The following is a 25,229-nucleotide window of genomic DNA, read 5'->3' on the forward strand; positions in this document are numbered from 1 at the left end:
TCCTATATATCAGACAGACATTACTCCTATATATCAGACATTACTCCTACATATCAGACAGACATTACTCCTACATATCAGACAGACATTACTCCTACATATCAGACAGACATTACTACTATATATCAGACAGACATTACTCCTACATATCAGAACGATATTACTCCTATATATCAGACAGACATTACTCCTACATATCAGACAGACATTACTCCTATATATCAGACAAACATATCCTCTATATATCAGACAGACATTACTCCTATATATCAGACAGACATTACTCCTACATATCAGACAGACATTACTCCTATATATCTGACATTACTCCTACATATCAGACAGACATTACTCCTACATATCAGACAGACATTACTCCTATATATCAGACAGACATTACTCCTATATATCAGACAGACATTATTCCTACATCTATATATCAGACAGACATTACTCCTACATCTATATATCAGACAGACATTACTCCTATATATCAGACAGACATTACTCCTATATATCAGACATTACTCCTACATATCAGACAGACATATCCTCTATATATCAGACAGACATTACTCCTATATATCAGACAAACATTTCCCCTATAGATCAGACAGACATTACTCCTATACAGACAGACGTTACTCCTATATATCAGACAGACATTACTCCTATATATCAGACAGACATTACTCCTATATATCAGACAGACATTACTCCTATATATCAGACAAACATTACTCCTATATAACAAACATACATTAATCCTACATATCAGACAGACATTACTCCTATATATCAGACAAACATTACCCCTATATATCAGACAGACATTACTCCTATATAACAAACATACATTAATCCTACATATCAGACAGACATAACTCCTATATATCAGACAGACATTACTCCTATATATCAGACAAACATTACTCCTATATAACAAACATACATTAATCCTATATAACAAACATACATTAATCCTATATAACAAACATACATTAATCCTATATATCAGACAGACATAACTCCTATATAACAAACATACATTACTCCTATATAACAAACATACATTAATCCTATATAACAAACATACATTAATCCTATATATCAGACAGACATAACTCCTATATAACAAACATACATTACTCCTATATATCAGACAAACATTACCTCTATATATCAGACAGACATTACTACTATATATCAGACATTACTCCTATATATCAGACAGACATTACTACTATATATCAGACAGACATTACCCCTATATATCAGACAGACATTACTCCTACATATCAGACAAACATTACTCCTACATATCAGACAGACATTACTCCTATATATCAGACAGACATTACTCCTATATATCAGACAGACATTACTCCTATATATCAGACAGACATTACTCCTATATATCAGACAAACATTACCCCTATATATCAGACAAACATTACTCCTATATAACAAACATACATTACTCCTATATAACAAACATACATTAATCCTACATATCGGGATGCATGTGAAATTTTAAAAATAAGGGTGCGAGCATCAATATTCAAAAAGATAAATTCATAGCTCATACAGATCGGTTTAAAACAACACCAGTGATGAGATCGAATATTAACCCGAGGTTTAAGCCTAAATAAGGCAGATACTATTTCTCAAATCGGCTATTGTTGCCTAGTTGTAATGTTCAATGTTCTATTAACAGTACAAGGTAATTGAGAACGAAACAAGTTGAATGTGGCAATCGCTCGTTCACAGGAATAACAAAAGGTCAAAGTGACGCAGCGTGTCGTCACGGGAGCGAATACAAAACAAAACGTTAAGACGAAAAAGAGAAGAGAAGAGCCAAAGTCTAATTGCCTTTTACAACCAAGTATTGTGCTCTACCACCTGCTGTGACAAATAGAAGTGTAAACCCTGTGGAATTATGTAATTTGTTTACGTTCATTTGCGTAACGCTAAAGCTTATGTGCCCCCATATATTAACTCGGCAGGTTTGAATTATGTTATTTAGGTTCGAATTCGTTTTCTATTTATATTAGATTTGAATATTGGAAAGACTAGAATTTTCTTCCACATTTAAAATGTTACAGTTAGGTTTTATCTGAAAGTTATAAAGTATCTATAATTTCTAAAACCTTCTGAACCGATGCATGTCTTAGATGTTGGTAAAATGCTGTTTTCTTTAAGTCATAATCAAACATGTCATGGATTACTTGTTTCCGAAAGCATCCGTATATTGTTAAAGACATTGCACATTTGTATCATAGGTTCTGTCTTTCCAAGGTCGTGAATGGAAGTCCTTATATCTGAATAACCCCTTCACTCTTGTTTGTAGTTGTATGAAGTAGGAGCGGGCCTGTCTCTTGTTGGGCGTCACGAGCCCGATTACCAAATGTGTGTCATCTCTTGTTCTAGTTTGCAGTCTTATTACCGAAACTGTCTCCATTCTGGAGTCAAAACTCTTGTTTTGCAACTTTGGAACCGAAAGTGCCCCCTCTCTTGTATTGTAACTCTAGCTTGCAGCCTTAGTACAGAAAGTGTCCCCTGACCTCTCGTGTTTTAATTTACAGCCTTACTACCGAAGCTGTCTCCTTTTTTGAGTCGTAACTCTTGTTTTGCAGCTTTGGAACCGAAAGTGTCCCCCCTCTTGTGTTGTAACTCTAGTTTGCAGCCATAGTACCGAAAGTGTCCCCTTCGTGTTTTAATTGTTACCGAAACTGTCTCCTTTCTTGAGTCGAAACTCTTGTTTACAGCCATAGTACAATGAGCGTCTCTCTTGCTCTAATTTTCAGCCTTAGTAACGAAAGTGTCTCCCTGCATGTGCTGTAATTCCAGATCTTAGTCTGAGGACCAGCAATATGCGTGGCTGTAACTCTCGTTTGATATAGATCATTAATCCAGTTTGTCTGGACCAGTTTATAGACCTATTTTGTATTATGGTGGTATGTTTAATTCTGCAGCGTACAGGTAACATTAAGAATGTATTATTTTTCCATTTTGTATTTACGTACTATGGGAACCTCATCCCATTTTACATTTACACCTTATATTCACTAGGAATGTGAGTTAAATCTAATACTACCTATCGTTAATGATAAGTCCCGCTCCACATTGGTTATGTGCTCTCCCGTTAGGTCCAAGATGGCTTTCATCAACATTGCAGCTGAAAGAAGGTAATGGAATAAAAGACTTGTCTGTTCGTGGTATAAACGTGATTACCGTAATGAGATCAAACATCCAGTGTAATGCACGCTCCTAATGAGCGGCTTCAGCATTTGTTGTGTATGTTTGGTTGATGCCAGAACAATTGGGAATTCAGTAAGATAAATAACATGCGCCGAACGTTCCTTTGTTATAATAAAACTTGTTAGATTTGGTGGCACACCCAGATATTTCCAGGTATCAAATACGAGAGTGTTTTCATATGGGAGCCGCGATGGAATAACCAAGTTTGCCCAATCAACAGCTATACATCGCATATGTGTAGCTAATCTTTGTGGGGTGCTGTTGATTCTCTTACGGAACAGTACTACAAATACACCTCCAAATGAAGCATTGCTTGCGTACACTGTTTAAGACTGGATCTCTGTATTTCATCTATGTACCTACAAGGGGCCGCGGTGGCCGAGTGGTTAAGGTGTCCCAACACTTTATCACTAGCCCCCCACCTCTGGTTTGCGAGTTCGAAAGCTACTTGGGGCAGTTGCCAGGTACTGATCGTAGGTTGGTGGTTTTCCTCCGGGTTTCTCCGGCTTTCCTCTACCTCCAAAACCAGAAACGTCCTTACATGACCCTGGCTGTAAATAGGACGTTCAGCAAATAAACCAAAGTACCCTCAGTTCCTCATATAACCACCCCCCCCCCCCCCTTCGTAATAATCCTCTGAATAATAACACCGATATAGAGTTATGTTATCTTGCCATAGTTGTAACATTTTCGTTGTCGCGTTTTAGTTGCCCCTTTCCATTTAATTCCCGTATTGAAAAAAAAAAAAAATTCTTGTCGCTTTCCTTCTTTTCAATATGTTCGCCAATCAACATTAAATTATGTAATTAATCAGGACCTTAACATCAGATACTTAAAACTACTTTTTTTCAATTCTGTGATTTGTGTACTCTGAAAATCTGATATTTTTATGGATCATCTTAATTGACCACCTAGTTTTGCGCCGGGAATTTCTTAGTCTCTCGATGTTTCATTACAGATACATGTATGGTACATACTTTGCCCTAAATATTTTTGTGTTGGCTTTAACATAGAAATTCAATTGTATATTAACGCTGTTGCGATACACCTATATTGTATAGAACTTTCAGCGTAAACGAATAAGTGTATATATTCCATGAGAAAGAACGCTTAGTCCGTAAATAGTGTACAAAATACATTAATTTAGTCTGAAGAAGAGCACTACACTACCAATCTAAATACGACCTTTAGGTTTTAGAAAAACAAGCAAGCCCTTATCTTAAATGTCAAGAAAACTATTTACTAAACCGGGCAAAAGGAAGCGTCTAATGGTGTGGCCCCTATATAATGCTTTCCTCACATGAGTCCTTTGTTGAAATCTTGAAGACAAATTAACAACACTAATGCGTGGCATAACATCAATTGTTTTATTCGTGCGCTCTGTCTCGAAGCACTTACTGTTAGATACTTTCTCCATTCATAAAACGCTATCAGATCAGAGATATTGCGTTCTAAATGTATCTATGTGTATATGTTTTATTTGAAAACCATCTGCCGTTTATAAAACTGTCTAATAAAAGTCGAGCTGAGATTCTAATGAAAATGGACTTGGGATAATTCCAGCGAGAAATCAAGGTGATAAGTTGTATTTGGGCGAGACATTGATCAAATGAAGTTGCCAACGTCCCTAATGGCAGGCGACTGGAATGGTGTTGGTAAACCGAAAGAGGCTGTTATTTTCCTACTGTGAATAGGCAGTGACGTCTTAATGGAGATTTGATTCCTTGATTTTCTTCCTCTGCCAATAGTGTAGTATTTGATAACGTGAAACTAAATTTCGGTCGGTTCTATCTCGACACCGATAATGAGATGTCTCCGTCAGCCGTTATTCCATGTCACTCTCTCTCTCGGACTTTCCGAGCGTGATTACAGTTACTGAAGCTGGTATTCTTTAACGTCAACAACAGGTCATTAAAGGACGGAACAGTGACCAATATCAACAAGGAATAGAACTGGTTACACCACATTGATAATTGTATCTATATTACTTAACTGATGCACGGAAACGATTGTTTTTGTGGTTATATCGATATCGGACATATTGCAGTTTGTGTTGAGTATAGACGGAGTTTCCATTGGTACTCTCCTTGGAACTCTCCTTATCCCTTAGTTTTGCTGACAATCTTTTTTTTTAAGTTGGACATTGATGTTGTAATCAGAAGACAAACAACTGTTCATTCCAATGACAACACAAATAATCAAATATGCCTCTGACATTCATCCTGACTGCCACGTCTCTCTGAATTATGTGTTTCACAGTACGGGCGCTATTACCGATTAATGCTCCTGTCATTTTGGAATCCAAGAAAATCACTCTCACAGCTTTGCAAATTGGTGTAACATTCAGTGAGGTCGATTGCTAATGTTCTTTTTTGTCACATACAGAGAAACGCAAAGAAGTCCAATCTTGTCCGATTTCAAATGTAGGAGCAATAAATCTTGATGCCGAAACGGCGATGTATGTTGTCTCCTTTTGGATCATTATTTCGATACGTGTATCTGTATGTATTGTGTAGCGACGGACCCTAATCCCACAGCGGTATGATAACCGTGATGATTTCGATTTCCCAATTATGAATTTTCCATTTCTAAATAGTAATATCCCTGCTCCTCCTACCTACGAGGATGACATGACCAGTTGATTCAGTAAGATAGAGCTGGTACCAATACTTACGGGGGTTACATGCCCAGTTGATTTGGTAGGATAGAGCTTGTACTAGTTATAACGATTTCCGTGACATATGTCGATTACTAACTGAGAAATTAACAACTCAAGGCCCTGAGAGATGCAGGTCGATGAAGATCATGGGCAACTGTTATGGCCGACATCATGATCTGAAAATATCCTGTTTCCTTATGCGAGTTCGACGTGTTAGGTCCTTGTTGATGTGTCTGGCGGTTCCGTTGTCACCATCCTTGTTCCCATTTGGAGAATGTGACTTAACCTGGATTTGACGTAGATTTGTATGCCGAGTGTCTTCGATGAATCTCATTCTTTCAGAACATCTGGTCTTACGTTCTTTGTACTTTTCCAGGAGTCTCGGTGCGAATCATTTTGCTCATAGCTTGTCTTTGGTTTATCTTCTTTTGTTGCTTCTTTGTTTTTCGATTTTAAGTTGGAATTATGGTTTCGTTATTATTTATTTTATTTTTTTGAAAAATAGAATGTTGATCTGACTTATAACTATAGTGTGGGTATTTCGTCGCCTCGAATAGACATATTTATTGTCCTCAGCACAGAGTTTTACATCATTATCGTCGTTGTTTATAAATGAAAAGGAAATATCAGCTTTTGTTGATATCAATGTCTGGAAAGAAGTTCTTCAATAAAATATAAAAAAATAGTAATCCGATGGACTTGTAACAACCGTGTAAATTAATAACTATTTAAATGTTTAAAGTGATATTATTGGCAGTGAATGATTATCCAGCTTTGTTCTCTCTAAGTGACATGCACTTGCAGTTGTACAGCAATGTTACAGATACCTTTAAATTGTCTATCCAGCTTCCTTGTCCAACCGCTTCTTTTTCTCCTGTTAATTTTTCAATGGTCTCGTGTCAAATCTTTATTTTGTTGGTGTTTTACCCTCTTTTCATCAATTTTTTAGTTGGAAATACGGTTTCGTCACTCTCTGTTGTTTTAAGTCCATATTTTCAAAGTGGTACAGTTATAAAAGAAGAAAATAGTGTTTGAGTGAGCTTACCTATAAATATACATGTATATAATAATATTGTTTATAATTTTTCAGCTGGTAGCCAATGGAATCCTGTTCTTGTGTGTGAATGTGGCGGGCATTTTCATCCATAACGTTACTCAGCGTTCACAGCGGAAGACCTTTGTGGACACGCGGAACTGCATAGCAGCCCGTCAGGACATCGAGGATGAGAACGAAAAGCTGGTAAGAGTATTGACATGTCGTAGCTATAGGGCGACCCGTTAAATATGAGCTCATTACTAATTATATCGACATCTTTTGCTGTGTCAGAAGTTTACGAACGCAATCAGAATGATCAGCGTATTGACCATCTACAGATTATGTTTATTAAGAATAGTTGGTGACATACATTTTGTATATTTGTTTCGCTCAAATTTTGATTAACTTTACTCCTATTTTCAAATTATTAATGCTAAACCCTTCAAATTCTCTCCGATGTATGCCAACTAACCACATATTTGGACCTCATTTACATGTATTGTCAACTTCAGTTACATTATTCGTCATTAACAAGTAATTGATTGTATTGTCAACCTTAGTTACATTGTTCATTAACAAGTAATTGATTGTATTGTCAACCTTAGTTACATTGTTCAGTAACAAGTAATCGATTGTATTGTCAACCTCAGTTACATTGTCCGTCATGAACAAGTAATTGACTGTATTGTCAACCCCAGTTGCATTGTTCTTCATTAACAAGTAATTGATTGTATTGTCAACATCAGTAACATTGATCGTCATTAACAAGTAATTGACTGTCAACCTCAGTTACATTGTTCATCATAAACAAGTAATTGACTGTCAATCTCAGTTACATTGTTCATCATTAACAAGTAATTGATTGTATTGTCAACCTCAGTTACATTATTCGTCATTAACAAGTAATTGATTGTCAACCTCAGTTACATTGTTCATCATAAACGAGTAATTGACTGTCAATCTCAGTTACATTGTTCACATTAACAAGTAATTGACTGTCAATCTCAGTTACATTGTTCATCATTTACAAGTAATTGACTGTCAATCTCAGTTACATTGTTCGTCATTAACAAGTAATTGACTGTCAACCTCAGTTACATTGTTCGTCATTAACAAGTAATTGACTGTCAACCTCAGTTACATTTGTTTAATTTGTGAGGCTGGGGAAACATAACTTTCTATGGAGAGTTCCATATAGGGATGTTAAATATGTAATGATCGCGTTGATTACACGACAAAGTAATGGTAAAATGTCGTGATAATTACGTTTTCTAATTGGAATTGAGATAATGAAACCCGTGACGTAGACAAATCTGTCGTGTCCAGAATGTAAGATGCGTGGCCGAAATGGTCTATACCGTTCCAGTTAAAACAACACATAATCGATTAAAGCAATATAAAAGGTCTTTGTGACACATCCGGATAAGCCCTCCGATAAATTCAGCTTTCTAACAAAACAAGGCAGACAAGTGAAGCGATATACATCTTATAATTTGTATTTTAAGATACATCATGTTTTATTTGGTACGGATTATTTCGTAAATCAAGTTGTCGGTGTATGAAATCACCACTCGCTCTTTAACAAAAGCATTCATTTAAAAGTCCGTAATACCTTCCTCAATTAATTGGATAGATTGGATAATGACGCAGCACTGGTTGACACGAGGGCACGAGACTGTCACTATAAACAAATAGAGTACATGACGATTAATGTGTATCGATTTGTAGACGGATTCATTTGCCTGAACGTATCTTCATCATCATAAAAGATATTTATATCCCGATTTTAATCCATGTGATCATGAAAACAATATTTTTGGAATGTCATGTCTTTGTAACGAACAAGTGATTATTGTGTTTGACAATCCCAGTCTCTGTTGTTAGAGACAGTGAAGTGACACTACCGTGTTCGAGAACTAGTAGGATTATGAATAGGGTTTATAACGTTTTGTTTAACTGGTTCTCGTGTCGCTCTGCAATGGAAGAGTGATGTAATGAGGCTGTCATTAAAATGCACTCTCTGCAGTGACATGGAGACAGCTTTGTCGAGTAAATATCCGATTATAATGTACTTGTATGGATTCCGTTCAATAATACCATCGATGTAGTGCACTTGTAAGAATGTCGTTCTCGGAAGGAAGGGAGCGCTATGATGGTAATGTGTGTCCGAAATACTTGTCGTAGATCTTATATTATGAATTGCGTAGCCGATGATAACTCAAGGTATTTAGATGTAAAAGAAGGTATTGAAATACCATTCACTAGGGACCTCTTCGACCTTTTTACATTTTTGGTTAGGTTTTGGTTTGGTTTTGTTTAACGTCCTATCAACAGCTAAGGTCATTTGAAGACGGGCTCCCTATGTTCGAGATACATGCTGGTGATGAATATGTCTTCTTGCGATAGTGCTCAACTGATGCCGACTTTATAGTGCTGCCTCACTGAAGCATACAGCCAAAGACAAACCAGCAGGACAACCAACCCGGTCACATTATACTCGAAACGGTCAAAGCAGTTGTCCTTCTCTCAAAACTGCTGAGCTCTAAGCAGGAGTAGCAACTACCATTTCTATAGACTCAGCTATATCTCGGCCAGAGGACAGAACCTAAAGTATTCCTCACAAGGGCGAGCTATGAGAAAGATCAAATGTAAGGCTGCGTCAAGGGAGACATTATAAGGAAGAATAAAATTGGAAGAAAGAAGAGAAAGGAAAGGATCCCAAATTAAGTCGCCTCTTACGATCATGCAATGGGACAGCATGTACAATCATAGGTCATAACCTGCAAGGCAGAACATTTTGGCCCCTATCTTTACTGACGACCATGTGATACATTTTTATTTCATTCATTATCAGGCATATTCTGTATCAATTTACAACCCCATAGTTAAGGATCCTACGTATTTGACTGACTTTCATATATTTTAAGCTAAATCCTGTTATACTCCATTTTTTTTCTTATAAAAAGCTCAGTCACGAGTTATTAAATAACACTTTAGGCTTTACAGAAATAGCCGATTGTGATCTTTTGTACAGAAGAATAAATCCGTTAATATTCTAGAAAATCCCAGCATGACGAATACGAAGGCAACAGAATGCGCGCTGTAATGGTTGATAGTTAAGTGATAAATGTAGTAAAATCATTTAATTGTAGTTGTTAGTTCTTACAATAAACAACACTATAAATGTCCATCATAGATAGGAATGGCGCATGTATGCTGTTGATTAAGACAAATAACTCCAAGTAGACGGATTGTGGCGAACACTAGTTCCAGAAGTCAGACCCTTTGTCGAGACGGACAGTTGAGATTCCCAAACGTAGTTACACACAATCAAATTATTCACATTTGCATTTTGTCAATTTCAGGAAAAATTGCTCCTCAGTGTCCTTCCGGAACACATCGCTGTGGAAGTGAAAAAGAATATTACCCAGAATCCTCAAATGACGCAATTCCATCAGATCTACATCCAACGACACAACAACGTCAGGTATCGCTAAATCAGCTCGTGGAATGGCATTAAGCGTCTCAATCTTTATTGTTACAGCGTATAGTATTGGCATTACCATTTGTAATAATTAGATAATCCATATGCCGTTTCTGTAGGGCGAAAACATGGACACGAAGATGATCATTAAGCAATTACTTGATGAAAAGAAAGTAAGGTGAAATATAAGATGGTCAATAATAGAAGAGTTAGGGTATGTCTGGGAGCAAAAGCTGAAAACCAGGGACAGAAACATTCCGACATCTCTAGATTTACATCTGATTAGTATGAATAGAAAATACTCCTAATTTATCAACAAGGTGTAACACTTACAGATCGGACGATGCATCGACTTTGAACGGAAGTAGACTATCTATCTTCGAACTATTTTAAAACGGACAGTCTGATTGGTCAACAATTATAGTTAGTATTTTGTATAGAGCTGTCGACCAATCAGTTTGCCCGTTAAAAACTGCTTTAAAATATTTAGCTTACTTCCGTCCCACAGTCGATGCATTGTCGGCTATCACGGCTGCTTTTGGTCAATTTTCTCGTCTTTAAATCATTGTCACACGAACAAGAATTAGTATCTAATTTTTCTAAACCAAGGTATATTACTGAAATCTGTGTACATTTGATACTGTAGTCGGATTGAACTTTAATTAAAAGTGAATTAAAACTCACTCCAACTTCCAATTTTTCGAGTGTTATACCTTGTTGATATTATTGGAGTAGGGACTAATATATTTTTTTTAAATAAATACTAACCAAGTGCAGACGCCTGTGATCTGATTAACGAATTGTTTGTGTCTAAACTGTCTTCATTGTCTTAACTAATCCGAAACGTTAATCCGAAACGTTCCACCTTCTAATTGAAAAGGAAATATGAAAACTGCTGATAGTAAATCCATATCCTATCTGATCACTTTTGCAGCATCCTGTTTGCAGATATAGTAGGCTTCACCAGTTTGTCCTCCCACTGTTCCGCACAGGATCTGGTCCGTATCCTGAATGAATTGTTCGGACGCTTCGACTATCTAGCCACGGTAACCATGCACGCAAACCGTATCTTTATACTTATTATGTCACCTTTTTTCAATTGATGTTTCAGTGTGTCCCGTGATTTAAAAGATATAAGAAATAAGAAAGTATAGAAAATAAAAATGACCTTTGATATTTTTTTACAAATTATGTAATGACCAAACTCGGACATTGAAAAAAGTTACGGAACAAACTTTGATTATATATGTATATATGTGTATTAATTGTTAAAAAAAAGACAAAAAAAACTGTATCGACAGTCAATTTTAATCAATTCTTTTGCGGAACCAAGATTAGAGAGCCCTTACGAATACATGGCGATTTGGAAAAGAAACGTTCAGATGCTTTTTTGTGCCAATGCTTTTCGTTAAAGTCTTCGATTTGTGACAAGGGTTTGTAGTTTAGAGTTTTAATTTATAAAATATTTAAATGCTGATGGAATGTATTTCTGTTTGTAGAAAAATCACAATATTCGCATCAAGATCTTAGGAGACTGTTACTACTGTGTGAGTGGACTGCCCGAGCCCAGAGCTGACCACGCGAAATGTTGTGTGGATATGGGCCTTGACATGATAGATGCCATACAGTAAGTTAAGATAGTAACTATTTATCCTCTTCGTAATCTCCCATGTTCACGTCATACTTAGAGGTCCTCACTTTTGGCGATTGCGTGTTATCGATGGGTCCCGGTAGGCAACTCATATCTGAAGGTGTTATTCACCTGTTCGACAATAAACCCTTTATCTTCATGCCACATTTTAATCCATTGGAATAGTGACACAGTTCATGTACATGGCGGTCTTTTGGAATCCAATATTGAGTAGCAATAGCTACATTAAAATGAAGCCATTATTCTAGATGTACGAACAAAGAAATGCAGACTTGCGTCTATGCCTGAATGATGTTGATTTTCACCTTTCAAGATTTTGACATTTTCTTTCCACTTATTTCGAGTGTCATCCGTCGCCTGCTAGGTATCTATACACTTAAGGTCCTTAGCATCACTGACGATTCCTAGATGTTTAAATAAATGTTTGGCTCTACTGTACATAACTCTCAATTGTGTTGGAAAGTGCTAATATCTCACGTGCTGTTCGCACGACCCATCTAGCATGTATTCAATGACAGACAACAGATCTTCGTAAATCGAATAGTCTAAGGATCGTAATGTTAAGTAGCTAAGTATTAGTAACTTAACGGCCAGCGACTTAGTCTATTGTATAGAGTGGTCAAACTACAGACTACAGTAGTCACACGTTTTAGTCATTACATTCTCAGGTTTTCTATCTTCGGAAACTCTATATATGTGTGTAATGGATCTGTTCCATATCAAACTCGTATAAAACAAAAGTTAACGAGATGATCGTTGGGTATTCCTTTGGTCAACATGATGATATTATACTTTAAAGCTAATGAAAATGTATGCTCATTTGTATAAACATATATCTAATTCCTCAAAGAATTGTCTCAAAAGTAACCACTTCTGTACAATAATTAAAACAGGCGAACATTATATCTACTAAGAACAACAGTGGATCATCATTTGATCCTAATTCGTGTTTTGACATTGATCTCGTAAACGAGGTCATATTAAAGTGGCAATTATCTGTATGGTAACCTTCATTTATTTCCTAATTATAGACATCTCCATAAAGCACTTCAGAAATATCATAAATGTGTCTTATCTCCCATGCATACATTCCTGGAGGATAAAAGGCGATATGTGTAATCACACGCTCTCCTAGAACATGAGCGCTGCCTCCCTTGATACCCGTCCGTACGAAACGCCTTCAAACAAAGAAAATCTCCCCTGAATCACACTACTGGTATAATTTTGAATTTCTCATGTGTAGGACACAATTTTCTGTCAGGCCGAAGATCAAAACTAATCATTATGCTTGAAAAAGTCTACAAACTATCTGTTTACAAGGGGGATCAGCTGACCTAGGGCCACGAGTCATATCCAAGTACAAATGTACATCAAAAGAACAAGTAATCTTTGTGACAGGGTATCGGTATAAGTAGAGGAGAGTAAGGTTCATCGAAGTTCTGACAGCTAGGTTTGGGGTAACATTGCACATTTGTAATAAAGCTGTTCAAGCCAACTAATCAGGACCAGCCCACGCGCCTTTGAAAGTGGTGTTTATTATTGAGGGCTATGCCTACCGTACCTCAGTGGAAGTCAAGCACCTCTCAAGACCGAATATAAAAAACAGAAAGCAGACAGCAGGCGAGCCATTGATGAAAAGCATCAAGCCTCCGTCATAGACGCCATTTTTTGGCGCAGTAAACTTGAAAGAAGACTTTCTATTTTCGTCTGACAATGTCGTCCTGTATATATTGCTCTGAAAAGTGGAGTTATTTTAGATAAGGTTTTATCTTTACATGTTATGTTCTAATTCACACATTCAAACGAACATAAACCATTTATCAATTATAGCGCAACATTGTTATGTAGATAATAACCGACTGCAGCTAGTGCTTTATTATGGTCGATACAATACAAGTGACTGATAACCACGTGTCTGACAGAAACCTTTTTCCCATTGAGATTCGGCAATGGATGCTTGTCAATGATCCAATAGCAGATCGTCGGTTGACGGGCGAATTCCAAACTTCCTTCGGCGAGACAACTCTTTCCAACCAACACATACCATAGGTTTCGTGCACTACTATCATCACCTACAATCCTGAAAACATAGAATAAATCAACACTTTCACTTTACCATCAAGACATTGGAATGAGGGGAATTAAAGGGGGAGGGGGTGTATTATCTGGTTAAGCAGTTAAGTTAAATAGAAATACAGTAGATATGTATAAAAACATTTCCGAAATGTGTTGATCCCGAACTATCGGAATTAATGCCATCTTGCTGTGTAGGGCATAAAACATGGATAAACTGTAACAGTAAACCCACATTATAATAATTAACAATGTCGGAATGCCAAAATGCGACTACTTACTGCTACATATACAGCATATACACACTAATTTGGTGTCAGACGTGTACTCTGTCAGAACCTTCCCGTACACCCATACAGCAACGCTGGCAGCAGTTCTCCAAACACCCATACATTGACTCCGATTCTACACTTTTTCATTCCATACTGTATGTCTTTCTCTATCAGTCCGGGCACATATTACCAGGATAACTTCTGCCTAACCTTAATCAAGAACAATGTCCACAAGTAGTTATTAAGTTTCTATAGAATTGCTCTGGCGCCTGATACGACGCATCATCGGCATTGAATGTCACTCACATCACAGATATATTATTGATATTTATTTCCACCATTTGCATTTGAGGCATCATGTCCCCCCCCCCCCCCCCCCCCCCCATAACTAGTGTCTTTTTCTGCCCATCAAATTTCCTTATAACTAGGTAGGCTTTATCACCTCAAACTGTTGCTTAAAGCTGTAACTTAAAAGAAAAACGGAATGTTGGTATAGTATCCGACACGGTGTCAGGTAAATAAAGTGCATACATGGCCGCTACATTTAACGATGGCGAGAAATTACATTTTTTACACTATCACTTAGGTCGTATAGTTTACTGAATCATATTTTTCTGGAGACAAGCCAAGATCTCTGTTTTAATGTCGGACTTTCTCACAAATTACGAATGATTACAGCCATACACTTGTGGTATATGTGTTACGATGAAAATATTAATTAACGCTAGTACATTAAAGTCACCAAGAACGCGATGCTATATGCCAGATGTTTCACCTATCAATTCTTGTTTCAATGTGGATGTATAGCCAATACAGCCAACAAAGGCTGTTTGGTGAATCGTCAGACATGGTTTAATAGTAAAACAAATACCCTTTGTCATGGTATGTTGTATATTCCTTGCCATCCACGAAGAGGTCTCTTTTAACTGCTATCTGTTTTTACCTGCCAAGTGATAAATGTTTCCAGATGTTACTTACGGAGAACAGCCTTTCCAGTCAGTTCTAATTTGTAATATTGTGCAACGTTCGTTCGTTTCATTGTTGTTAAGTTTTATATGAGATACACACAAAGGAAAATCAGAGCAACACAAGTTTTCTTTGTAATCTTTTAAACATAATTCATCAATGTAATACTTTGAATTACTATTTAATAACTTTTCTTTACGTTTGTTTAATTAATTCAGACTAATCTCTGCTATCAAATAGTTGTGAAAGATAAACGTTATGAATGATGAGGTAACCGCTAGCTTGTTGTGGAATTTCTTTTGTGCCCTCTCACTGTGGATATGCTGTTTCCATTGTAACCTCTGAAATCAATATTTGACCTATCTTTCTGATAGGAATTTCCCACCTTGGTCTCACCTCACATTATTCCGATTTTGGCTTAAACATTAGGGGTTCTGGCTCATTGCCTAGACAAACCGAAGTCACAGCTTGACGTTCAACATTAAATTGGCGAAGCGGGCTGCTTAGCACATTGTCATGATAATATGACCAGGTGGGGATGGTATTCTGCTACAGGGGTGACATTTCAGTGTGATGGCACTATTAAAAGTGCCTGTCGGCGGGCCCTTCAACAGTGGACACCATGTTCATATGACCTTAGATGTTATAATGACGTTTAGCCCTAACGAAACAAACGGACAAAGTTTTCTTCTTTCTACTTCATAGCCTTCCTTAAGTGACTATGTCTTCATATATATAGGCTGTTCACATGTAACGTCACCTTTAGACTAGTGAAAGTAAACTTTCTACATTCGTGAAATAATTTACGAATTAAAGGAAAAAAATTAGAACAAATATCTATATATCATGTGCATTTGTATAAAATACATGGCTCGCCAATGTCGCGTTTCCCGCTATACATAAAAGACTATAAAAAAATTGGTTACTGCCCCTGCCTAGCGCGCAGCGTGTAGGGAGTGGGAGGCCTGGATTGCCCGTTGTCAGTACAATATGACCGTGACTTGCTTGGTGCCTTCGACAGTATGCTTCAGTGGAGTAGCACTACCGGAGCCACCCAAAAAACATATACTTACATGTATCGCGCAGACAGGGGAGGCCGACAGTATAGGGAGGTCGACAGTATAGGGAGGTCGACAAGTATAGGGGGGCCGTAGGTGTTGATAGAACATTAAACAATACAAAGCCAAGCCCTGCCTGTATGCATGTGATACATACATCAATATCGTGTATGAGTTACATGCCTTGTACTGTAATTTTACATGTAAGCGTATAAAATCATTAACACGCCTTCTCTACGTTGATAGCTAAAGTTCAAATGGTCATTTAAGTATTGAAGTATTAGCTCGTCTTAATGGCGACAGTCTTGGTAAATGTGACGTGATCAACAGCATACTCATTAAACAATACGTTAATATTTCTATTGTATTTTCAACAAAAGAAAAAAAAGGAAAAAACGAATTATCTCCTTAGCTATTTATTTTGGCTCTTCATTCTTCATATGCCCACAGGCAATGTTCTATCGTTATCGAAACTATAAAATCATGCTCGACAGGTTACAATGGCTAATGTATTTTTCACGACATACGTCTATAGGTTTACTTTCTGGGATTTCTTACCAAAGATATTGGTAGTTTAGTCTGAGCAACACTTACTAGGCAGTATAATTGCTTATTAGCCTCCGGTTCTGTCTGGAACATATAATATAAAAACTTAACCAGCTTTGTTTGATTGTAGGTTTTATGGTTTTAAACTTGTAATCTTGATTTGTTCCATCCATCTTTGTCTGTCTGTGTCCTGTCAGCGAAGCCATCACCGTGTACACTAACGACCCAGTGACGACCCACTTCTGTGCCCTATCAGATACTGAACCTTTAATTTAATAGGACTTTTACAGTACCTCAAAACATGATAAAATCTCTCAGAGTTCATGAGTTTTAACTGGTAGTACCAGTAATAAAGTTTAACTGCAGGATATGTATCAATTGCTGCAACAAAGAATAGTTTCCGTTTCCAGATTTTATTTGATGTTTTTTTCTTCTAAATGTCTGTTACAGTTCTGTGTGTGAAACTAGCGATGCACGTCTGAACATGCGCGTTGGTCTACACACCGGAAGAGTTCTTTGTGGAGTTCTGGGATTGAAGAAATGGCAGTATGACGTTTGGAGTAATGACGTCACGCTAGCAAACCACATGGAATCTGGAGGCATACCAGGGTAGGTTGCTTTGATGACTGAAAAAAATGCACGGATAAAACATTTCATGACAGACACATCATTCTAATGACGTCAGAAGTAAGTGGTATGATGTTGGCATATGTCCTTATTTAGATGATAATTTTATATATCTAGAATTTTTAGGGTTCAATTACATGTTTTCCAAGGTGCCAAATTCTCGCGAAAAAGAGACATCACAAATATGTTGAAGAGGTGTTAACTTCTTTCATTACTTCCGTTAAAAACTTTTCTTGCTTTTCTAAAAAGCGAAAATTTGGAACATCTTTACTGTACGTTTGTTATGCTCTAGCCGCAAAGAGACCGATTCGCTATAAGTGTCAGCAAAATGTGTCTGTGATGAAAAAAAAATGACAAATTTACTTGTTGGCCTAGATTGACCTTTTGGCTTTGTTTCGCTCTGCTGAAACTGAACTCTTAGCATTAATCATGGCGCATGGTTTATGTGTGTTGTACAAATTACAGACAGTATTAGTTGAAGGCGTTGGCCCTCCTTCATATTAATGGTGACATATACGAACCTGTTGGATCGCAGTATTATATATTGTATACTGCTATGTAGTAAGGAATATTTACATTTTCACTCCGATTACTTCATTTCCCGGGGAATTGTTTGGGGTTAGTCGCTGCTGTCCTTACCGGCTATTCAGTGTGATACATTTGGACATTGAAAACGTTGGCGATATTGTTTTATACCGCTGCCGACTTGAATCCACATTCATTTTGTAAATTTTGTGGAGTCGCTGAATTATGAACAAAAAAATGGCAGGTTAATGTAGACAGTTTAGATATGCATGTGACAGAACACTGACAGTCCTGATAGTTCCGAGTTCATGACCTTTAATCTATCGAATGCGATATTGGATATATGTGAAAAGGTACTGTCCAAACACTGTTAGATAGCACATAATCATGCGCTTGGACACGTCACTTACGTAAGATTTCCCTGCATTTGACGTGTGACATTGAAAGACACATTCGTGGCTGCCAAATACCGCCAATTGTCCAATAAATGGTTCTTTGCTTACTTCTTTCACAATTTACAATGCGACAATATAATCCCATATTTCAATAATATCACATAAATCCTTAAATGGCAAATGAACAACAGTTTCGCAGTTCAAATCATTTGTAGGAGACTCATTTCCTTACACCGTCCATCGAGCAAGACAATTTACAATCATTCCTTAAATAAATGAACGTCTTCTTTAATATGAAAATAGTATATTATTATGTAGAAAGAAATATGTACTGTCCTTCAGTCGTTGACCAAAAGACGCTTGCTCTCCCGGTCCACTTTGCCTTATTCTTCTTGTACCTTTTTTCAAGAGTCTCCGTGTGAATTTTATTTTTGTTTATATTTTGTCCTTATTTAATCGTTTTTGAATTATTGTATATCATATTTCTTTGTTGTTTTCTGACCCTTTATTGATGTTTTATGTAAAGGTATGTGCCTGTAGTAATTAAATATCGTAAAATATCTGTTAGACCCTAACATCTAAGCATATGGCTCTCCACAGACGTGTACACTTGACCAAAGAGACCCTTCGACACCTCGATGACCAGTACGAGGTCGAGCCAGGTAACGGCGGAGATCGGGACCCTTACCTCCGGGAACATGGCGTTCAGACCTTCCTCATCAAGGATGTGCCGTCACGCATGGTAAGGCCTCGTCACGGTGATCTGAACATGTTAACATTGAGTAGTGTCTAGTAATAGCTCTTTATTGCGACGTACCACTGTTTCCACCTTCTCGGAGTTGTCAGGAATATGGTAGGGGCAAATGTTTTGAAATCAAGAAGTAATTTACAGATTAGGTTGTATATTCTAGGGTAGACTATACTTTATAAGTCGTGTTTGAATCAAGTCGAAAAACGGTGATTTTCATCTATGTATTCTCTTAACGTTTTTAAAATGTATTTGTCCAGCTAGGACCTTAATTACTCGTATGAAATTTCAATGTAACGAATGTTATGAAAATGAGATACGTATGTTTTTTTGATATCGTAGTAATATTTCTTTTAATATTAAGATTGATCTTCCGGAATATCTTTAATAGACACGAATGCCTAAACACAAAATCAATGGTACAACTGATATAGGTAGGAATACATGTTACGTTTATCCCAATACAGGCTTCAAACCGGTTTCTTGACAAAAACTTGGAGAACATCAAACCAAAGCGACTGTCCTTCCGAAATGTGTCCAACTGTGTGGTGAGGCTAATGCAGTCCGTAAGGTTCAACGCCGAGATCCCTTTCTCCAATGTACTCACGCCAACCAACGAGGAGGGCAAGAAACTCAAGAACAGCCTTTTTGTAATTATGCCTCTTTACATAGACTGGATTAAATGATTTACTGCTTGAAGTATATTACTCTATAATATAAGTTAATCTCCTCTACACAATCCCTCTGAAAATCTACTTTTATTGATGAAGTCTTTTCTCATAGAAATTATTACGCCGCTGTGCATGTATCAGCCAATCAAAGGCGACGTTACAAATGGCGACATATTGTTTACGTTATGAACTGATATTCTGAATTATAAACAAATGAAAATGCTTGTTACAAGCAAGGATGAATTAGTATAAAAATGTGGTTTTTGATAATTTAGGATAAGGCAAGCATAGGATATTGTATAATTATTTAAATTGGATATTCGACGTAACAGTTAATTTTAAAAGTCCTTTTTCATTTAGTTTGATATTAACCGTTCGGTAACCATATCTTAAACATAGTAGTACTGGTGATTAAGGCGATTCCGCATGAAAGTAACATCTTTACTTTTTAAAACATAATAGTTTTATTGATACCGAATTGTTTTAGTTGGATCGTAAAACTGCAGAAATAATTGACATTGTTTACATTTCCTACAGAGCCCCTTCGGGTATTCCGTAACAGACAAGCGCCGAAAACCAATTAAGGAAAGGTAGGTATAACGGTGTAATACTCTATCGCCTCTCGGTTCTGTTTTAGGTTTGATATCATGATCTAAACAATTAGGTGACGGATTTTATAACGCGACTAGTGAAAACACAAATGAAACTCAATATGATTTCTGAAGACGAGTTCGATTACAATGACTACTTTATATACTTATAAAGTGACGATTGTACACTTTGATGTACCGATAAGATTTTTGATCATTTTTAATTGTTTAGATTTGTGTTGTTCTTTTCATAAGTGTTTTTTTTGTCATAAATGACTCCAACTGTCGATTGTCCGTAAAACAATACAAAACAAAACAAGAAATAAGTTACAGTTTGCCCATTAGTTTTGTGTACATGGATTTATGTTTCAAGATGTACATTTCATAATACATGTCATCAATGAAAAAAGGTCGCTTATTTTCATAATTGACATAAAAGGTAAAACAATCCTGCCAATTGATAATGAAACTATATAGTCCAATATGTCTACCCTATAGACATTCCAACAAGCCAGCTTTGGAGGACCGAGCAAATAAGTATCTAGCCACCGCCCTGATGGCTCGCAGTGTAGATAAGGAAAAGAAAGATCACGTTGGCTTTATAACTCTGAGGTTCAAAGAATCTTCCAAAGAAAAACGGGTATGTATGATTGTCTTGTTTGTCGGAAAGGGCAAAAAATACGATCACATGGATACAATACTTGATATCTGATTCAGGCCTATATGTTCCTAAACTGGACGCAAGAACGATCTTTGGTCATGCCAGGGGACAGCAGTTTCTATCGAAGTACGTTATAAATATAGGGTAGTTTCGAGACGATGTCTATTGATGAGTAATTGTTAAACGTGGTAAGCTGTTTCCTTCACTTCAGAGGAGTAAGATGGCGTCTCTCGGTGTTAGAAAGTAAGATTTGCTTGTGTCAGATTTCATTGACGTATTTTGTTTTAGTATGAAAAATGTTGAATTAGTGAGATATCATATTAGCGAGTTCGATAGAATAATGTTTGTATACCTGTAGACATTAACGTATATATGTATAACGTATGTACCAGACCATTGTTATGACCTTTTGTCCCTTACAGTACCAAGCCTCCAATGACTGCGCCTTCAGCAGTAGTATGATGTGTGCCCTTGTCATGTTGATGTGTACAGCTGGACTCCAAACCGTCATCCTTCCTAGGTAAGCTATATTCAAATCCAAGTTAGTATTGATCATACCACGATTTCTCTCATTGTGTTTTTCATACTTGCACTTTTATTTTGTATCCGTATAAACGAAAAGATCATTATGTAGATATGAGCAGGAGTGTTTGTTCGTTGAAACTGATGTTTGTTAAACCTGTTTATTTCAGGACGTTGCTGCTGCTGATGCTGTTCCTAGCGTCCTTCTGTTGGATCGCGATCGTCCTAATGCTGATTCTCAGCGTCAAACTTAAGGTAAGGGAAAGTGTTCAAAATGGTTATGAATTGAGTAAGCTAGGAAAATACCTTTATTTAGCGACAAAACAACATAATAACGCCATTTAATTGTTTTATTTACTATATGTTGTCTATTTATAACGTTCATGAACTATTTTGTACTATCATAATGATGTTATGTTCATTTTTATAATATATAGTAATACTAAAATGTACGTATACATACATATATATGTGGGCGTTATGGACATGTACTTTTGTAATTGTGTATTCTGTACATATTACATTGTATTGTTTTGTAATGTCTTCTCTCTGATGTGAAATAAAAGAATCTGAATCTGACTGAGATCAAAATCCACCGTATTTGTGTCTCATCTGTTCCAGTAGATATCAGATTCAATTTCAACCTGGTTAGTTGACATACCTGTTTATGTCCCCTTTGCTATCTCTCTTGTATACATTGAGTTTCCTTTTGTTATATCTGTGGACGGAATCGTAGACATTGAGTCAATTGTCTAACAGTTGTTGTTCTGTTGTACGTGTCAACCATTGTTAACGTATTCTTATATATTCCTTTTGTTCTATCTTTGTATTATTATTATTACAGTGTACTCTATTCGACATTCGGAAATCGTCGGGCTTGCGTCATTTCACAATGATTACGACAATTGTACTAGTATATGCAACATCGCAAGTAAATGTGGTAAGTAAATTGTAATCTCTGTTCAGTAGTATTAAATGACGAAATATGACGTGAAATTGAGTTGGTAAGGTTACTATAACAATCACAATTGTACAAAGAAAAACTGAATAATGCTCTTTCTTTTTACAGTTCTGCTGTCGCGACGCCATCGGGTACCGGACACTTATAAGCGTCAATTTCATCCAGATGCTGGATGAAGGACATCTCACGTGCTCTATCCCGCCATACATCTTCCTGAGCTGTATTGTTGGTTACGTATGCGTGTCCATATTTCTCAGACTGGCCGCTCTCATCAAACTTATCCTCATGGCTATCATGGCTTCTGTGTATATATTAGCGATGGAGATCACACATCGTGGACTATTTGACGGATTTGATCAGCAGTCAAGGCAAGTAGTGTGCATGTTAATGTATTATAAGGTATATATAAACATGACTTACAGAACATCTAAACAGTTTTGTTATTTAATCTGGAGAAAATCAACAGTATCAGTGTTTATGTAACATATAAATGTTAAGTAACTTTACAATTTCATATGTGTTTTCGAATAATCTATTACAGTGCAACTATAATGTTTTTATAAATAGGTCTGTGATTCCAACCCACGTGACCGGGATCGTTGCCTTGGTAGCCTTCATGCTAATGCTGTACCTCCAGGGCCGACAACAGGAATGGACGGCTCGTCTGGATTTTCTGTGGAAGACCACGGCCACCAAGGAGAAGATAGGGATGACCGAGCTTCAGGATAATAACAGACAAATATTGTGTAACCTGTTACCTGCTCACGTGGCAGCCCATTTCATCGACACACAGACCAAGAGTCACATGGTAATTCTATAACCTGAAATCTCAACATCTCTTCCATATATAATTTGATATGGATTAGTCATGCTTATTTCTCATAATACGAGCTCAATGTGCATAGTGCAAAAAAAAAACCTACGAAATATGGCAATATAAATGTTTACAAGCGGAATATTGAGTTGTTTTTTTCCAAATTTATCTGAACATTCATAAATACCAGGTTGGATACATATTCTCAATAGATATGTTTGATATAAAATATGTGTCGAAAAATATTAAATCAAATATATGACATTTTTCCTGCTATATTAATGTGTCACAAACTGAAAATTTCTTGTTTTTGAGAAAGAATGGTCATGGTTAATTTTCAGTAACAAGATTCTTATCACTTTGTTTCAAGTAAAATAATACCAATTTTTATTACAATTCATATCTATTTTCGGTTTGCTATCAAGAACTGAACCCGTTTAAATTAATTTCTACATCCGTCATTTAATTCGTTTGCGTTCTTTTTGTACTGTTCTTTAGTGTCTTAAATCAACGTTCCCTGCTGTAAAAAGATCTCATATTTATCAATATTATAGACACAATTTGGATGCCTTCAAAAGCAATGTAATACTTAACTGTTATATTGAGATGAAATTTATTTTTTCCAGGAGCTGTATAGCCAGCAGTACCCAAAAGTCGGAGTGTTCTTCGCATCCATTCCAAACTTCTCGGATTTCTACATAGAACTTGTTGCAAATAACCAAGGGATGGAATGTTTAAGGGTTCTCAACGAAATTATTGTTGATTTTGATGAGGTAATTCAGATATTTCTTTCCTTTAAAATTTCGGGTTATTTGTCCTCTTTAGAACTTACCCATTTCTGTGAATATGTATTTTCATCAAGCAACACTTTAAGTAGAAAATTTGATGTCGGAATTAACAGATACCAGCTTCCAATCGCCATGATAACATATAACAATGAAGATTATGTTTGAATTGATCAGCCATTCCTTTGTATTGATTGGTTATTGATTATTTGTTTGACAGTCCCTAAACGAGCCCCGTTTTCGTGGAATCGACAAGATTAAGACGATCGGCAGTACCTACATGGCGGCGGTTGGCCTGATGCCGGATATGATGATACAGGTAGGAAGGGAGATAACTATGATTTCTTCAGTTATCTTAATCTTATCTTTTTTCATTCTTTTTTCCCCCTCTATTTCGGAAAATTCAATTGATATAAAACATCAATATTCTAAATGTATTCAACACTTAAACGTCAAGAAACGTCCTGTCAACCAGCCAAGTTTATCACTTGACAAAATCCCATTTCACCTTTAACTTTATGATGAAATATGATACATGCACTTGAAATCAGCTGTTGGGTGATCTTCAGTCTACAATGATTTGATGTTTTATTACATTACGTATAATCTCCACTGAAAAAAATGTAATATAAAATAAAATAAAATAAAAGATAGAAAAGTAATTAAATCAATAAAAAATGTTGAAATTCATATCGGCTGTCGATCTGTACTTGATGTGATCAGAAGCTGATAAACAGTATCTGATGAGGCACGTGTAAGACTAATCTATTTCTGTTTTTATCCGCAGTCCGACAGTGAGGTGTCCATGATCCACTACTTAGGACTACTTGTGGAATTTATATTTATCATGAAGGAAAAACTGAAAGTCATCAATGAAAACTCTTATAATAGCTTTATGCTGAAAGTAGGTGAGTATACCTGAGT

At 36.5% G+C, this 25,229-nt stretch overlaps 1 protein-coding gene across 1 annotated transcript in view; it reads left to right on the plus strand.

Moving 5' to 3' along the window:
- Positions 1 to 25,229, plus strand: part of LOC117343252 — a 63,010-nt gene that overhangs the window by 31,992 nt on the left and 5,789 nt on the right. The window contains 17 exon segments of the mRNA XM_033905595.1: positions 7,011 to 7,160; positions 10,322 to 10,443; positions 11,375 to 11,486; positions 11,940 to 12,067; positions 17,457 to 17,615; positions 19,154 to 19,295; positions 19,769 to 19,951; positions 20,510 to 20,562; positions 21,061 to 21,202; positions 21,646 to 21,743; positions 21,916 to 22,000; positions 22,590 to 22,685; positions 22,815 to 23,074; positions 23,274 to 23,514; positions 24,147 to 24,293; positions 24,526 to 24,624; positions 25,093 to 25,213. Coding sequence (XP_033761486.1) covers positions 7,011 to 7,160; positions 10,322 to 10,443; positions 11,375 to 11,486; positions 11,940 to 12,067; positions 17,457 to 17,615; positions 19,154 to 19,295; positions 19,769 to 19,951; positions 20,510 to 20,562; positions 21,061 to 21,202; positions 21,646 to 21,743; positions 21,916 to 22,000; positions 22,590 to 22,685; positions 22,815 to 23,074; positions 23,274 to 23,514; positions 24,147 to 24,293; positions 24,526 to 24,624; positions 25,093 to 25,213 — 2,338 coding nt within the window.

This window comes from Pecten maximus, chromosome 15 (assembly GCF_902652985.1).
Source record: "Pecten maximus chromosome 15, xPecMax1.1, whole genome shotgun sequence".
Taxonomy (NCBI): domain Eukaryota; kingdom Metazoa; phylum Mollusca; class Bivalvia; order Pectinida; family Pectinidae; genus Pecten; species Pecten maximus.